Below are 18932 nucleotides of genomic sequence, written 5' to 3' on the forward strand. Positions count from 1 at the left end.
ATCTCCTCTCGTCCTCTGTAGTGGGAGACCCTCCTGAAGAAACCAGACTATGTGAAATAAAGTTGATGCATTCATGTCTCTGATTTAAAAGTGGCGTTTGTTTCACTTATGTTCAATAAAAGAAAGGGCGCCACCGTGTGTCAAACCCTTGGTACTGCATCTGTCTCCTGATTTGTATCAGACCTTCCACAGTAACTGTGCTTTTTACTGTGTGTGATTCATGTTATCTGCCTGTTATGCTTTGCTGTACACCAAATTGCCCTTCGAGGACAAACAAATAAATTAACCTGAACCTGATTCATTTATGGAATCCAAGTCGCCTCACGATGACGCAAGGACGCACAAATATTCTGCACTGATGCTGTGAGGAAGGAAAATGTATCAAGTTGTCCTCAGTTCGTGTAGCTTTGAACACATTTAGCTTTCAAAATACAAAGGTTGAATACCAGACGACTCGCCCCTTTACCAACTTGCCCCCGGGAAAAGTGTTAATGTATTTAACAGTTAATTCCCTCCCTATCTGAAATGATCTTGTATACAGATTTATTTGATTGTATAGTAGTCAATCTCTATATACTTAAGTTAATTTAGGACCTTCTAGCAGTTTTGTATTAAACACATTTCTTCCATGTAGCCCATGTTTTGTAATGGCATCATTATGCCCATGGATATACAGAGTGAACTTAACAATGATAAATTAATATGAAACCTTTAATAATCACCAACATGAATTATGTTTGTTGTTTACAGCTAGGTAGAGTATTGGGGCGAGATGGAAAAGGGGGGACCAGGGACAAATTAGCCATTGGGCCAGGGGCCCTTAGCTCTCAGGGGCCCTTCGGGGAAATTAGACCTTAAGGTACTAGGTTTGACGCCCTGAAAAGGGCTCCTGGGGCCCTTCATTTAGGTTAAAAATATGATTAAAACACAGAAAAACACGAAAATGTTGCGCGGACGCGCGCTATGGGGGCCCTTAAAATATTACCGGCCCAGGGGCCCTCATGGGGGTTAATCCGTCCCTGGGGGGGACCGTACCTCTTACCCAAAGGTTGAGCCTTAATTGTCTCCCATAAGCCCACACTTAAGTGCACTGCAGCCTCCCTAGCCACACTGTGGACGAGACTGAGTCATGGATGATGATGAGTTGTCAAATTCACTAGCCGCATTATTTGACATGTCAAATAATGTAATAAATGCATGGGTATTATTCTCGTCTGCTCTGCTCTTTCAGTGATCCTGGAGGGGAGTGAATAGATGGTGGATGTGAACGGAACACTGTCTCCCTTCCATTCCATTCCATTTTTACAATGGGAGTCAACGCTAGTGTCGCCACTCTCTTACTATACTCTGCTTGGATGTAGCTGAAGTAGCTAGATGTAGCCGAAACACCCCTGAGGCGATCGACAACAACGAGATGTATGATTACTTCTAACGCGACTAGCGACGGGACCGCGATGGGCTGTCAAAAACATAATCTTTGGTTAGAATTGGACGGATTGATTTAGATCAAGAGTTATTCACATTTTAAGATTTTCGATCTCATCCACTACAATGGAGGGGGACCACTTTGGATGACGTCCCAACCGGAAATGACATCGAATGTTGCCCAACAGGCGCTCCCAGCAAGGGGCCAGTGAGGCTATTCAACGTTGAAGCTCTGGGCCCTAGTGGTAGGAGGAGGGACTACAGGCGGACCCGTGTATTCATGACCGGGAAACCCCGTGCAGCTGGGCTTTAACATGTAGGACCATCACTCCCTACGTCACCCCTCAAATTTGAGGTCCGGAGGAGGTACTTCCGGCAGTCTTCCGGGTGCTTCAAAACGCCACTGAGCAACTTCCACTGACATGAATAGCTGGGGGGGCGGAGCTTCGCGCCAGTTCAGTCTCTATCCTTTTATATACTCTATACTATGGCTCCCAGCCTGTGGAGCGGTGCGCTCGGTTATGATATCAATAAAGTTCTGTGATTAATCTCCGTCCTGAGCGCTGAGCGTAACTATTTGATAGGATGGAGACCTCCGTTTATGCCGCTCAGGGTGTTAACAGTTTTTGTATTTAGTTGTGCTTGAAATGTACCTATTCTGCAAACTGTTAATAAATACATCAATCAATCAATCAATCAATCAACCAATCAATCAATAATCATAATAGGCAGCCAACTACCGACTGTTATTTTGAAAAACACTGTCCCGGAAGTTATGTCAAACGGCGCTCGACTTTTCCTCCGAGGTGGAAAGCCTGGTGACGCGAGGTTAGCGCCGCTCGACAGCCGAAATTGCCGAATACACACAAAAAATGCCCATCATCACCACCATCGGTGGTGAACTATCATCAGTGTGTTGCTGTGTGTGGTGTTTATAATGCACACCACGGGGGGTACAAAGTAAAAGAATGCGCGACGGGCAGCGCGCGACGGTGAACACATGAACCAGAGCTGTGAGACACACAGATGTGCTGCTCGTCGCGTCGCCGCCTGACACCAGGTCTAGCTCATAGAGTAGGGTCTAGCTACGTTGAAGGAAGGCGGAAGACTGTGCGTTTCGCCCCCCCCCCCCACCCCCCCGGAGAACAGACCGACGCTAGCATGCTAACGGCTAGCTGTTTGCAAACACAATGATGTGTGTTAACAACAACAACAACGGCACAAGGTAACAAAACACACACGCCACATGTGCATAGATAATATACGTTGAAGAGACGTAGTGGTGGGCTGCGTATGAATATATTATTAACAGTTTACACACATTGACACTTCTGGAGAGAGAGAGGGAAAAAAAATAGACGTTCCCACTAAATGTTAGCTAACGTAGTTGTTGGAAAGAGGATGTTGTGATTGTTCCTGTTTTCAGTTGTTGTTCTCCTGGCTGAAAACGCATGCCAAGTTAGTAACAATCTGTTGGTTCAACTCTCTTCTTGACAGTGTAATAAATTGGTATATTGGTTCCATTTGTCAGATTTGCAAATGGATAAATGAATGCCACACAGCAATGTTGCATGACTTACTCAACAGATGACAGATGTCAATATGCATTTCATTTAGTGAATATTTCATTCTTCTCCTCATGGCCAACTACATGTCCAAGACCATGTATACATTATACAAAAATAGGGACAGCTTTTTGTTTTCAGAAGGATATGACGTACGTATATTTAGTAGTAACGTGTTGGTGGCATATTTAGAAACGATCACTTTATTTAAATGTGTGTGCCAGGCACATCAATATTATGCAGTTTCATATTACACACCGAGACATTATTGAAAATGCATCCAGTATTACTTCACCATACAGGGTCAATGCAAGTTAACAGCTTGGAGAATGAAATTATGAGGCTTCACACCAAAATGTTTTCAGGGGTGCATTTTTGTATGCCATAGTTTGCATTTGAGTTTGATTGCGTAACATGACATTGATCATGCATCATTTATGCCCATGAAGCAAATTAATCTGAACCACTGCAGCACTTATTTCAAGATAAATCAAAGTCTATAATCGATTCCATAGACCAGTAATATTTCGTCCCCAGGACTTTTGTGTTATCCGTTTAGTCTGTTATGTTTTACTGTGCCTTGTGCTGTTTGCATTTCTGTCTAAAATATTCAATCAATCAATCAATCAACATTCAGTTTAATTAAAATGTATTACATTTATACAATTATTATTATACATTGTTGATGTAGACAGGACTAACATTTGTAGGATAGACTTTACAATATCCAACAGATTTTAAGGAACCCTCCAGTCCAAACTAGCTTAAAGGACAACTTCAACCAGGGTTCATGTTACAATTTACAATTTAGGCATTTAGCAGACGCTCTTAATCCAGAGCGATTTACATTAGGCAAGAACAAAAGTATGGGAATACATCACATATATAAAATGCATTTATCAAGAAACATGCGTAAGCTAAGAACGTAACTAGAACATATCTATATAATGACGTTATCATTATATAGTTGTTTTAGGATGTTATTTGAGAAAGTAAAAGCTGAGTGTTAAATGTTTTTCATTTGCTGCTTTCTTTCATTTGAACGATTTTGACTTTTTGATAGGGAGCAGGGGCATTCGTTTCGAACAAGTGGCTAAATATGTATTTTTGTAAAAACAAATACGGCTTTCTTTATTATTATTTACTATAGTCCTACTAGACCCCAGGAAATTACATCTGGCCACAAAAGATCACGGGATCTATTGAATGTGAAGTGGGGGAGTTGACAAACTGACATATTGAGCCTACGACACACAGTATATGACATCCTCCTAATATCTCCCTTTACATTCAGTAGATCCCGTAATCTTTTGTGGCCATACTTTCCTGGGGTCTAGGACTATAGTAAATGTAGTATTTTGTTAGCAAGGGTATAAGTATTTAAATATTTCTGCTAGGTCTCAGCTAGTGTTCTTCTACTTCTACCCCATTTCAGTCATTTCTCACAGCTCATTCTCTGGATATTTTCTACTAACTACAAGCATCAGTTTGCGATTAGTCTACAGTTTGCCCTCAACGTTCAGTGGAGCAAGTTGCATTTTTTCCAGAGAGCAGAAATGTCTTTAAAATAATCTGATTGTTTTGCCATTCTTTCACACAGGAATTGAAGATTAAACGGTGATTAAATACACATTTGATCACACATGAGCCGCCCTGCTTTTATGGCGCTACAAGAAACCATAGACTGCTCAAACTAAGTCACGGCTTTGAGTCACTCCAGCGGCAAACGCAGCACCCCAGAGAGAGAGAGAGCACACAGCCAGGATGGCTAGCCGGAGGAAGACCACCACTCCCTGCATGGTGCCTCGGCGAGAGGCCCAGGACTCGGACCAGGAGATGGAGGACATGGCTGCCGCCGAGGAGGCGCACGGCAACAACGGGACTAACGCCGGTATGCCCGCGGACATTTCCGATGAGAAGGGTCACGACGAGGACTCGGGGGGTAGGCAGGTGTCGGACCACTACATGGACTCCAACATGGCAGAGGGAGGCTACGAGTGCAAGTACTGCAGCTTCCAAACGTCGGAGCTCAACCTGTTCACCGTGCATGTGGACACGGAGCATCCGGACATAGTGCTCAACTCCTCCTACGTCTGCATGGAGTGTGACTTCCACACAAAGAGGTAGTAGGAAAGTGTGTGTGTGTGTGTGTGTGTGTGTGTGTATGTGTGTTAACCACAACTTTGAAGGTGTAGCGAAGCGAGTAGGATTTTCCTAAAATCAATGGCGTTACCTGGAGGCTTAGGAAGTTAGTGCACAGACCACATGCTCCTTGTGAGCAAGTCAGCACGAGTACCTGGGTTTGAATCCATGCCTTCTTCATCTTCTCTCTTTTCCCTACAAAAAGAATCCCTCTCAATCATCACTTATAACCCACTAGTCTAGTGTGTCTCGCTAGGGAGACCCTTCCCTCCGCTTGTAATTTCTTATTCTATTTTATTTACTGTGTATGTGGGACATTTCTGGGCATCAACCTTTTGGGCAGTAGGTGCACGTTATTGCTTGGTGTTGTTGAGCCAGAAAGCCAACTTTGAATGTTGTGTTTACAAACCGCAACTGACAATTCCTGCTCATAAATGTAACTTAACTGAAATGTAAAACATGCTGTTCTTCTCCCGCCCCATCCCCCCAGGTACGACGCCCTGATGGAACACAACTCGCGGCACCACCCTGGCGAGGACAACTTCATGCGGACGATGGTGAGGCGCAACAACCAGACTGTCTTCCAGCAGACGGTCAACGACCTGACGTTCGACGGCAGCTTCGTCAAGATGGAGGAGGACGAGGTGGAGGTGGAGACGTCCTGCCGCGGCATCGCCCTCAGCAAGACCCCCATCATGAGGATCAAGAGCAGGGCCGAGCCCAAGAAGTTTGTCAGCAGCGCTCACAAACTGTCTGCCGACGATGTCATCAAGGTGGAAAGCGACGACGAGGATGAAGACGACGACGATGACGACAAGGGGCCTCCCACCCTCTCCCCCGCCCCGGTTTCCGCGGTCGCTCCCTCCCCTCGGCTCATGCCTTTTTCCACGGCGGCGCCGATACAGGTCCAATCTGTACAGCCGAACATCATGATCGCCGGCCACAACATGCTCCAGTTCAAGACCAACGCCACCTCAGGCTATGGCGGTGCCACCATGCTGCCCCCGGGCACACTTGCTCAGGTTCTGTCTGCCTTACAGAACCAGCAGAACAACAGCGCCCAGACTCAGACCCAGCTCCTCATCCCCATCAGCAGCATCCCCACCTACAACACCGCCATGGACAACAATGTACTGCTGGTCAGCGCATACAACAGGTACTGCAGCATACACAGCAGGGTGCTTGTGCAGGTCTGGAAAAGTGTGGAATTATGAATTGCTGTTTTCCAGACCTTGAAAATTATGGAAGTGTGTGTTGAAAGTATTTTGCACATAGGGCATGCATAAAAAAGATCTGAATCTGAAAATTGTCCACATGTGCACTCTAGTGTTTGTTTTGATAATTTCTGGCATTGCATTTTCTCATGTCATGCAAAATGTAAATTGTACTTGTGGCGGCACCTGTACTAGCATCACCCCATTACATGTTGAAAAACAAGTTAAATAAAGTGGGTCATTGTTTGGGTCAACCCACATATAAAACCTTACACTCCTGTCCCCAAGTAAACACTAAAGCATTTATGCAAAGTTTGCACTAAATAAATTGACATTCATTGCCATTGCCACCAGCATTGGTCAGCCATCTACTGGGAGAAATGCCAATTCTCCCTGCCATTGCTTTGAGATAACCGCCGGTGATCAGAACGTCAGAATCCCATGAAAAATACACACTTGAAAGAGTTTGGAAAAAAGTCTGGAATTCTTATTTGGGAAATGGTGAACACTGTTATATACTGTAGGAACGCCTCCAAGGTGATGGAAGCACAGTAAGACATTGAGAAACATAATTATGTAATGTATGCATGTGAGATTTATATATAGAACAGTTAATAATTTAGTATGGATACAGGCCCAAGTTGCGGTTCCTCATTTACAAAATTCTTCTGTGTTTTAATATCAAGGGGAAAGAGGAAAAAGGAGTATTATTGTCACAGACAGTACATTTGCACTGAAGGGATGTGTGCAACAAGAGTAACGCCCGATACATTACTCTGTTACTGTACTATGGCGTAACTTGACAAAATGAACAGATCTGCAAGCTGACAAGTGACAATGCATTGCATCTCATTGCTTGCTTGTCAGCTTGTATATCTGGTGTTTTTGGCAAGTGAGTGCCATGCGTGATGGCTTTTAAGATAAACTTATGAGAGTCAGTGCAGTGAATAAAGTATTGCTCTTAGCTAAATGATAGAAAACCTGCAATTTAGCTTATATTCCACATCGATGATATCACTGGTAGTCAGGTTTCTGAACTGTCCACAACCCTCCTTTTAGAGTAGACAAAAAACATATTGTAATTAGTGAGGACCAATTAGAAAATGGGTGAAGTAGTGCGTCACGTAATCAAAAAAAGTCAACCAAAAAACAACATTACTTTACAGGATCTCCTCACTGGTCAACAAAAACACCTTGAAGACCCTAACAGGAGCCCTTGTACAAGGTTTCTTCGACTATGCATGCACCTCTTGGTACCAACCACAGCACCTCAAAGGCTCTTAAAACTAGGCTCCAGACTTCCCAAAACAAACTGGTCAGGCTACTACTTGGCTTCACTCCCCTCACCCACCTCACCCCTGCCCACTTTGCTTAGGGTTGACGATAGAGGACAGCATCTTGCAATGGGTTTGGTCCACAAGATTCGCTACACCACCAAGATACTGTACCTGTCTAAACTTCCTCAATGTCAACGAAGTTCACACACCCACAACACCAGAGGGAGTTCAACAAACCAGTGCAACCCAGATTCGGCACAAACAAGGGACTAAATTAATTTCGCTCCTATGGCACCAAAATGTGGAACGCCCTGAACAGCCATTAAGACGTGCAAATCCCTTGACTCCTTCAAAACCGCTCAAAGGGCACTTATGGACTGCTATAACAGCTGCAATTCAAAACTGCCCCCCCCCCCCCCTTTACTCCTTACTTTTTGTTTCTTTTCCTTTTTTACCTCCTTGCATGATTTCCTGTTTTTTATATAGAAGTGTATATTTGTTCGTCTCTAAATGTTCTGATGAATTGAAAATGTGGACCCTGTTGTAAACAAGTGTAATGCTTTATCAGTGTGTCGTCCACAGTAACAGTCTTTGTATTGAGTTGTGCGTTCATGTGAGATGTACCCATTCTGCAAACTGTTAATAAATATTTCAATCAATCAATCACAGGACCAAATAATAATAAATCATGACAGGATATTATGTAAGCCTGATGATTCTGTCCTGTAGAACACTGGAACTTGAATGTTGGGCACAGAAACATTTTGTTGGAGGTTTGGCTGTAGTCTACTGTAATTGATTTTGCAAAAACAATGAAGGCATTCTTAGTGCCTTCATGCATGTGTCCAGGCACATACTCGTGTCTCAGCTGAATAATGTTTTATTTCATACGTTTTCAAAGTTATACAAATCTTTTGAAAATTGCAGATTTTCACATTGTGAGCTTGTAGATCGTCTATTTTCAAATATCTGAAATGTACTGTATGTGTATATGTAATGTAATAATAATCAACATCCAAACTAAATGAAAGTTTTCAAATTATTGTAGTAAATAATTGTAGGTAAATATACTCAAGTATAATATACTCAAAAGGTCAAGAAAATCAAAGTCAACTGTGCATCTGTAAAAGGCCTGTCTGAGACCTGGGCCCTCCTATGGCCTTTAACTCACGAGGATGAGGAGTGCTCACAGACAGAATGAATGCAGGCATCCCTTTGGCATCCCTGTTAACCGATGAGTGTAAACACACACCAGCCTCACTCAGTGCTGGACTCTTGGCATCTGTTCCGTTTTCTCATGAGAAACAACTCTAGGAAAATACACTGCAATAGATGTTGTTATTAATGAATACTCTTGGCTGATATTAACAGGAAGTGGGATATGAACATTTTAGTCACTTTCAGTTACTCGAAAGGACAGTAGTCACTGTAGTGCTCTGAAAATAGCAGATATACAAGCTCACAGTAAACCATTGCAAGACAGTGTGACTTTCTAGATCGGCTATTTTCTGTTACACGGCATGATATTGCAACACAACTTTATCTCCTCTCTTCAGCTTCCTAAATTCTCAGGCTCACAGCGGATGTAGACCAATCAAAACTAACATCAACAATTATGTTTGTATTGTAGGTTCCCTTATCCCTCTGTTTCCGAGATCATGGGACTGTCGTCACAGACCAAGTTCAGCGAGGAGCAGATAAAAGTGTGGTTCTCGGCTCAGCGGCTGAAACATGGGGTCAGCTGGACACCAGAGGAGGTGAGTGATTTACAATCTATACAAGAATAAAAATGAAAAACACTTGCATACTGAGGGCACCGATGCTATAATAGATGCCTTTATTGCACCAAAGGTTGCTGTGACGTTTCGAACACAAGGCTCTTCCTCAGACTAAGGTGAACACAGAGGAACACATCTTTATACAACCCACTAGTAATGATCACTTGGAATGGGTACAATCTCACATGATCAGGACAAGATGGTGAGGGACATCAATGTAAAGTGACTTGCATGATCTTAAAGAAACAATAAATAAACATAATAAATGTCACTACTCAGACAATTGTATACAACATGACACACACATACATTCATAAATACATTGATTCAACATTATACAAAAAAGGCCATGTACTTGTGGGGTTAAAAGAGAGGACCATCAAGCTGTTAGGCTGTCATAAGGTGTGTGGTAATAGAGGATCCTCCATTATTCTACAAAGTGAAATATGTAGGGGCAATACCTGAAAACACAGACACAGAGACCTAGGCAGAAGGGGGAGACAAATCAATGCCCAAGAATAGAACTAACATCATAGAAAGGGGAGGATGTCCATTTCTTCATTAAGACTCTTGGGAGACATCGTTTTCACTATTCGGAGTATGTATCCAGAGCATTCATGTCACCACTACGTCGTGGGAGCTGAGCATGTTCTATACCCACACGTATACTACTCGTCGCTCAGCTGTGTCATAAGCCAATTTGTACGAGGTCCCCAAATTAATCGTTTAATGTGCAACATTCTTTTCTCACTCAACAGTAAACAAGCCAACATACAGTATACAGTAATAATAAAGTTACACTTTATAATACCAAATTGTCAAATATTACGTAAGAAAGAAACGCACCGTGAAAATTGCCGATCTACCGACTACTCGTAGAGCCTGTAGTTTGTCTATTTTTAGTTTAAGTCAAACTAAATGTATTGCCTTTAAACTCCCCAGCTCAAAGATGGTTATTTTGGGGGGGTGGGGGTCACGGCAATGAAAAGTTTGGGAACCCTTGTGATACAGGATATTACCTCATGCACTGTATAGGTTTCCAGATGTTTCCTCATGAAACAGTACCTACTCAGTTCAGTAGATGTCTATCTTCAGCTGTCGATTGGGAACGAGCATAAAAAAATAGCTGATCTAGTTGCATAGCCAGTATGGCAAAGCGTCAAAGGTGTCAAATTATGATAGAAATGTTGATTTTGAGACCACACGCTCCTCTGCAATCAGAGCTCTATGCAGGGAATATTACCGCGCAGCAGACAAAGGAAAGCAAAATTACATTTTACTCAATGAGCTTAATGAAAACCTTACCAGAGACTCTGCCTCCTTGCTACCAGCAGTACCTGGTAGTTTTCCACTGTGGGGCAGGTGCTCCACAAACTGCCATTGGACATGCTTATCGCCTAAACACATGGACAAGCTTTTGTTCTTTTAGCCTATAAGAATTAGAAACATAGCACGGTAGGACTGATATTTTATCTTTCTTAGACCATTCATAATTGTCTGTCTATTTGGTGTAATCAGCATACTGATATCATAATGTTGTTCTCTTAATCTAGCAGCGTTTGTCTGCAAGATTTGTAGCAATCTAAACGGCTAAAGGGATGTCACTGCATTTACGAAGCTACGAGCGCCGAGTGGAATTCTCAATAATACATCCCGATCCCGACTGACTTGGTTCATTCATGTCTATATTTTGAACATGTCATGGGCTTACACTAAATATATATATATGCTCTACCTACCGCAGAGCTCCGACGGTGTGTTTTACCGTTGTCAAGTTGTTGTATAATTAATTGGCTGAATAGTTGGATGGAGGAGTGACATATCCTGACATTTTAAACTACCTAGTGAATTCTCCAGATGAGTATTAATAATGAGTTAGTTTTAACACAAATAGCCTATAAAACGAAACAACAAATATATCTGGATATTGAAAACCTCAAGGGATGCGACCGTGACGTACTACCGTGCGACCACTTTAACTTGAGATTTACAATGCTAGCACTTTTGACACAGTATATTATAGTACATTGTGGGTTGTATATTGAGATGGCAGGTATGTGACATTGAAAAGGACAAATCAAATGTATGGGACACTTTATTAGAACACAAAAAGATCGCTACAGCCTCAGTAATCAACTAGTGAAATTAGGGTATTTTATGATGCCTCTCATAGGGATTGCATTGACAGCTGCAGTACACCGTTCTCTAACGGACCTGAAGTGGGGCCGCTGGCTCATTTGGGGGCGTGACACTTGTAGTCCCCGTGTGTCTATGAGGGGACTTTCTACCGTAGTAAGCAGTTGTGTAAATAGCGGATCTACAAGCTCACAGTGTATCGCATAGTGATTATGACATCAAAGTATGAAGTGTAATTTCTGTATAGATTATTTGTCATATCTGCCCTGTGTGACTTCAAAGCCGAAAAGCCAAAATATGGAAATGTAATTTTTACTTATATACTCCAATGTTCAATGACACAATTAAATCGTTAATCTCAATTATTTGAGTGACAATTCATCGCCACATTATGTGAAATGTGATAATCGTTACAGCCCTACACTTGATAAAATCTCTGGTTGATTCTAATTGTCGTGTGTGTGTGTGTGTGCGTGTGTGTGTGTGTGTGTGTGTGCCTGTGTGCGTGCGTGCGTGCGTGCGTGCGTGCGTGTCTGCTCTGCAGGTGGAGGAGGCCAGAAGGAAGAAGTTCAATGGCACTGTGCAGGCCATGCCGCAGACCATCACCGTCATCCCCGCCAACCTCGCCGCGGCCACCAACGGCCTGCAGTCCATCTTCCAGACGTGCCAAATCTTGGGCCAGCCGGGGCTCGTTGTCACGCAGGTGGCCGGCAACGGAGGCACCATGCCGGTGGGCTCCCCCATCACTCTGACGGTGGCTCCCTCTGTCACCGCGAGCGGCCAGAACAAAGTGTCCGAGACGTCCACAATGGAGTCAAAGACACAGGTGAAGGACTGGAAAATTCTTCCTCTGGATTCATGTTTTTTTGCTTGGCTTCGGTCTGATTAAGTTACTAAGTCTACAAACTAAGTTTACTAAGTTTAGTCTACAAACATCAGAGGCAAGCATCAAAAAGTACTGTAACCTGTGCGTGTGTTTGTGTTCTGAAATATATTCAACACTGATTGTGAAGGAACAATAATGTATTTCCGTATTTTGATGTCATCTCAGGGGTTAACCCGTTCAACCACCAACAGCAGTCCTCTGAACACAGACTTGCTTGGTGCCAAGCCCAAGAAGTCAAAGGAGCAGCTGGCCGAGCTGAAGGCCAGCTACGGCCGGCGGCAGTTCGCTACAGAGGCAGAGATCACTCGGCTGATGCGCATTACCAGCCTCACCAAGCGTGCAATCAAGAAGTGGTTCAGCGACACACGCTACAACCAGCGCAACTCCAAGGACCAACACGGGCTCCCGCTGAACGACCCACCTCCTCTGACCAGAGCAGCAACACCAGGCAGCGGAGGCGTTAGCCGGAATAGTAGCAGTAGTAACAAAATGGCCGCCGCCAACAGCGACATGACCATCGTCATTGACTCCAGCGACGACGCCAGCGACAACTCCCCGACGACGGCCAACCCTCCCGGTTCTTCGTCATCGTCCTCTTCATCCTCAAGTAGGCCTGTCACAATTATTACATAATCGTCTAAGCGCAATTATTTGAGATGATCGCAATTATTTTGTCGTGATCGTCATAATAGTTTCCATGTTGAAAAATGTTCGTACATTAAAAATAGCTGAATTAGCTGATCTACAAGACGTGTTGTAAGCTTGTAGATGAGCTATTTCAACAATGTTTTTTTTAAGATGAATGAATACGTCAGTAATTGTCTTTGTATTCTTATGTTATTTGTCATCTGCCTTGTGCATGTTTGATTACGAGGCAAACAGAATTATTTTTGAACTCGTATATTTCGATGTTCAGTGCCAAAAACACAATTAAATCATTAATCGCAATATTAGTGTGACAATGAATCGTCAACTTAAATGTGTAATCGTGACAGCCCCACCCTCGAGCGACCCGCGGGTCAAGTTTCGCAACGCCTTCCCGGACTTCACCCCTCAGAAGTTCAAGGAGAAGACCCCGGAGCAGCTGCTGGTGCTGGAGGCCAGCTTCCACAATTTGGACACGCCGTCGGACGAGGAGCTGAGCCGCCTGCGCACCGAAACCAAGTTGACACGGCGCGAGGTCGACGCCTGGTTCACCGAGAGGCGGAAAGCGGCGGAGGCAGCCAGACTAGACGCCGAAGCTGACGCCGCCGGGTACACTGCCGAGAAGGTAAAGCCCAACTGTGTAAAGTAACTAAGTACATTTACTTAAATACAGTACTTGTTTAGGTATTTGTACTTTACTTTTTCAATTGTATTTTCAACTTCTAATACTTTTGCTTCTACTCCACTACATCTCGAAGGCAAATATTGTAGTTTTGCTCCACAACATGTATTTGAAAGCTTTAGTTACTTTATAGATTTTGATTATTATTACATAAAAAACATGCATTACCCACTAAAGCCTATACATTCGGCCATTTGAAAATAGCCGGTCTACAAGCTCACAATGCGTCACATCGCAAGCTTGTAGATCTGCTATTTTCAAAAGACGTTTAAACATTTGGAAACTTGAAATGGGATATTCTGCACAATGAGTACTTTCTACATTTGGTACATTAAGTACATTTTGATACCAATACTTTTGTACGTTTACTCAAGTACATTTTGAATATCGGACTTTTACTTGTAACAGAGTAGTTCTACATTGCTGTATTGGTACTTTTACGTAAGTAAACAATGGGATTTATTTTTCCACCACTGAAAGCCTGCCGGGGCGTCCTCCACCGCTCATGAGCGTCAGTCGGCCACACCCCCCTCCTCCGGGCGGAAAATCGTGAAGAAGACTCCGGAGCAGCTGCACGTGCTGAAGTCGGCCTTCGTGAGCACCCAGTGGCCCACATCCGAGGAGTACGACCAGATGGCGGAGGACAGTGGCCTGCCTCGGACCTACATCGTCAATTGGTTCGGAGACACGCGCTACGCCTGCAAGAACAGCAACCTCAAGTGGTACTACCTCTACCAGAGTGGCAAGGTACTTTGCTATATCATCATTATATTACTCAACAGTTAGTGTCACCCAGTAGCTGTCGTAGTTTGACGCTGTTAATCAGCCATTCCCAGTGTAACATAAAAATCACACCTGTGTGAACTGAGTGGTGCAACTCCCCTCTCCCCCTGCCCCCCCCCCCCCCCCTCTCTCTCCCTCTCATTAGCAGGCAACAGTGCAGCACTATCTCTCTCTCTCTGTTTCTGGCACAACAGCGCCACTTTTGCCCCTACTGCTACTCATAGTCACATAGGTTAACACATAGTCACATAGGTTAACACGGACATTGCTGTTCCTTGGAGTGGTTGCACCACTCAAAAAGGATTAAACCGGTGGTCTGGCATGTTTACTATGACTCCAGGTTTGACTCAATTATTCAGGAGGTAATTAAAATATACACGGAAACCATAAACAAAGGTGAAATGATATCTAAAAAGTTAGAGGTTCCTATTAGTTCCTATTGATTGAAGGGTAAAAAATTATCTTTTTCATATTATCATTATTAGCTTTTCATATCTGTCCCTTCTGAGGACGTACGGTTGGATACATGTACAGTAGCACAGAATTGCATTGATCTCTCACCCATTGTACTGTAGGCTACCACCTATACTCATAGTCTCATACATACCACCCATTGTACTGTAGGCTACCACCTATACTCATAGTCTCATACATACCAGTAAGACGCCTGAGGGCTCAGGTTTTTGCATTACTAGAATTAATTCTACTGATTTTCAAAATTAATTAAAACTGCCCATGCTGTACTAGTATCGGAAATTATAGGATCTGTCCATTTCTCATCCTTCTCTCCTTTCTCACTCACACACACACACACACACACACACACACACACACACACACACACACACACACACACACACACACACACACACACACACACACACACACACAGTCTCACACACACACACACACACACACACACACACACACACACACAGTCTCACACACACACACACACACACACAGTCTCACACACACACACACACACACACACACGCACACACACACACAATACATAGTTTAGTTGGAGCAACGCAAAACAAAATGCAATCTGAGACAGACAATGCAAGACCTTTAGTCACTCGAGACTTAACGGTGTCCCATCGTCCATGGGACATTAAAATATGTATTTGGGACAAACATGAATCCCCTGGGATGCAGACAGCATGAAGAGGATGTTGTGAGCCGACTGTGTATACGGCATTACTCTCTCACTGCAGACGGTGCGCAAATCCGCAGCATGAGATACACAGAATGCTTGCTGGAAGTTACCGCAGGCTGATCTTCCTCCTCGGGTAGTACTAGAAAACGGTGTGCATTATTTGAAGATGATAAACGGTAAACACAGCAGAAAGTGCCCATACCCTCATACTCTGGATGGTGTTGGCGAAAGGGCCTTTCTGTGTGGAGTTTGCATGTTCTCCCGTGTCCCCAAGGGTAGGTACCCTCACAAAAAAATGCAGTAATCCTGGTCTCTAAACTGCCTCTCCCTGGCCTGATGGAGTGGAAGGGAACTGGTTGGAATAACGTGTTTCTTCCACGCGCTGCATCCAACCAGGGAAACTCAGGTGAAAAGAAGGGGCTTGGGCGCTCATGCACTAAAGGAAGAATGAGGTCAGTCCGTTGCTCTCCCCAGGTTGGCGGAGGGAGTGTAGAGCCCAGGATTACATTAGATAATTGACACTGGGTGAAAAATGGGTTACAAAATCGTGGGATAAAAAATGTATACAAATTTAATTATATAATTTCTAGAAAGTGATGAAGAACACGCTATCAAACTGGGAACTGTATCCAACCCAAGCAATAAGTAGCATAGCGCAATAGTGTAACGAACCTGCAAAAGACCTGTCCGTAATTTGCTCCTCCAAGGGAGCTACCTCTCTTGGTGCGGCTTGTTGCTTGCCTTGTCTACTGAGCTGGAGATCGGGGTTCGACTCCAGCTCAGGTTGCTAAAACGTTACAGTATGTACATGCTTTGATGGAGATTAAATGCAAAACTTGCGTTTCCAATCCGTGAATCAACACCTCGCAGAAAGCATACATGTATTCCCCCCTATATTTTGAAAAAAGGAATTATCGATTCACTTTGACTAATGATTCCTGGATTTGATTGGTTGATTCAAGGTGGATGAGGCTCTGAATGGTGGGACCAAGACCCCGAAGAAGCCTCGTAAGCGTTTCCGTGGCTGGTCCAGGAGGACGCGCAGGCCAAACGCCTGCAAACGTTTAGCACAGGATGGCAGTGGCGCCCCTGCCATCAAGGTCTGTGTGACTTTCATATCAAAATGTTAATGTATGACATATGTTTTGCATTATTTCATTTGCAGCACAAAAGGCTTCAACAAACAGAAATTGTGTACGAAAACTGAATGAAAATGTGCAAAAATCGGTGGTGGAATAGAGAAGAAGATATAAGTATGCCTGCAGTTGAAAGAGTGGCATGGAATCTGTATGAGTTGTATACAGCAGTTGTTTGCAATAACATGAAAGGCAAGTCAAAATCTCAAAGGCATAACTGTAGGCATATCCATGCTAAATAGCTTCTCACATGTTATCACTCCATCACTGTGTAAACCTTTATTTTGTATTTACGGTACTAATGAAAACAAAGGGTGTATAAATTCCCTTTGTATTTAAGTGAGTGCACACAACAGTTAGACATTACATGAAAATAAAAAATAAAACGTTTGTATATAAACATAATAATAATAGGATGTCTCAAAATCCTAAGACATACCTGGACTTCTCCCAAGGAGCCACCAGTGTGCCTCGGCACACCGTTTGTACATTCTATACATTTTATACATTCATCTTAAAGTGAGTGCACTGCACACACAATTATTAGTACATGAAAATGAAAATAAAAAGTTTGTATATTACAATAATAATGTGTGGTTGTCACAAAATCCTAAGACACACCTGGACTTCTCCCAAGGCGGGAGGTGCCTTGGCACACCGTTTGTGAAACCACTATGGTACACACAGTATACATTCATCTTAATAATTGAACTTTATGAATTGATCCTTTTCTTTATTTTCCCTTTTACGTCGAACCAAGGTGAAGACGGGCAAATCTTTCCTGAAGGATCACTACCTCAAGTACCGCGTCCTGAACGAGAAGGACCTGGACGAGCTGGTGAACAAGTCCAGCATGAGCTACGAGCAGGTGAGGGAGTGGTTCGCCCACACCGCCCAGAGGGTGGAGGAGGCCAAGGCGCCCTTCAGCGACGAAGAAGACGACGGGGGCGCTGCCGCCGACGTAGGAGCTGAGGAGGAGGAGGAGGAGGAGGAGGAGGAAGGGGAGATGGGGGAGGAGGAGGAGGCACAGGCAGAGGACAGCGAGGGAGAGATGGAGGTTAGAGAACAAGGGGAGGAGGAGGAGGAGGTGGCGACCATGGACAAGGAGGAGGAACGGAAGACGAATGAGGTTGATGGGAAGACAGAAGCTGAAGCAGCCGAGGAGGAGGAGGAGGAGGAGGAGGAGGAGGAGGAGGAGGACGAAACTCAAGGTGACAGCCAATCACAGCCTCAGACAGAGGAACAGACATGAACAGCCAGGTGGGTGATGTCTTTCATTTTTTTTGTAAGTATTATTATGGAGAATGAAAAACAAGTCCACACAAGCCTCTTAACTCATTCTAAACTCACTCACACTGCCAGATTAAACACCTAAATCACTGCCAAGTTTAATTTCGTGTTTCCTTACCTTTTAAGTAGTCACAGAATATTCATCTCCAATACGATCGCATGCCCGACCGTTGATAATCACAGAGCCCTTCGCTGTGCGTTAGAGAGAGAGAGAGAAAAAAAGTAAAAGGGTCCATGTGTTCCTGTGTTATGGTCCAATGAAAATGCTATGGTGGTCGGGTCGCCGTGGAAGTGGAACGATACAGGAAGGGAGATAGACGTGTTTTAGAAAATAACTCTGGGAGCTGTGTTTTAGTGAACACGTGATTTCCTGGTTCCTGGATTCATTGAGACTCGGTGAATCATAGGTTAGCGAAGAGCTTTTGAAAAGAAACACATCAAAACCTGTGATTGGCAGAGAATGAGTTGTGATTTATTTATACTTAGTTTGTTCGTCGGTGTCGTGCACTGAAAATAGCTGATTTACCATGCAGTGTGAGCTTGTAGATATTTTCAGTGTGTGATACCTGGCACGCACCAAGTATATTTCACCCAACGCGGTGCTCAAGTATAAATCATGCATAAATCCAACAGGCACAGCAAAGCCTTTACACAGCATGATTTACAATATCGGAATGAGGATCGGCACAGTCCGGATCTGGAAAAACTCATTTGGAAAAAGATTTTGATCTCTTAAGTTAATACATATGTATTACTATTAGTTCTATATAAAATTATTTTATATGCAGTTCTCCCTTCTTTGTAAAAGTAT

General features: G+C 43.6%; 1 protein-coding gene across 1 annotated transcript; it reads left to right on the forward strand.

The window, feature by feature from the left end:
* Positions 1 to 2200: 2200 nt before the first annotated feature.
* Positions 2201 to 17942, forward strand: LOC306937994 (zinc fingers and homeoboxes protein 1-like; the record flags this gene model as incomplete). Its single annotated transcript, XM_079522016.1, has 10 exons — positions 2201 to 2650; positions 4591 to 5113; positions 5623 to 6288; positions 9254 to 9380; positions 12082 to 12363; positions 12589 to 13030; positions 13419 to 13693; positions 14231 to 14497; positions 16658 to 16795; positions 17592 to 17942. Coding segments are annotated over exons 2-10 (2907 nt in total), but the record flags the coding sequence as incomplete, so codon positions are not given.
* Positions 17943 to 18932: the final 990 nt, after the last annotated feature.

The sequence above is a fragment of the Electrona antarctica genome (assembly GCF_951216825.1).
Source record: "Electrona antarctica genome assembly, chromosome: 15".
Classification (NCBI taxonomy): Eukaryota; Metazoa; Chordata; class Actinopteri; order Myctophiformes; family Myctophidae; genus Electrona; species Electrona antarctica.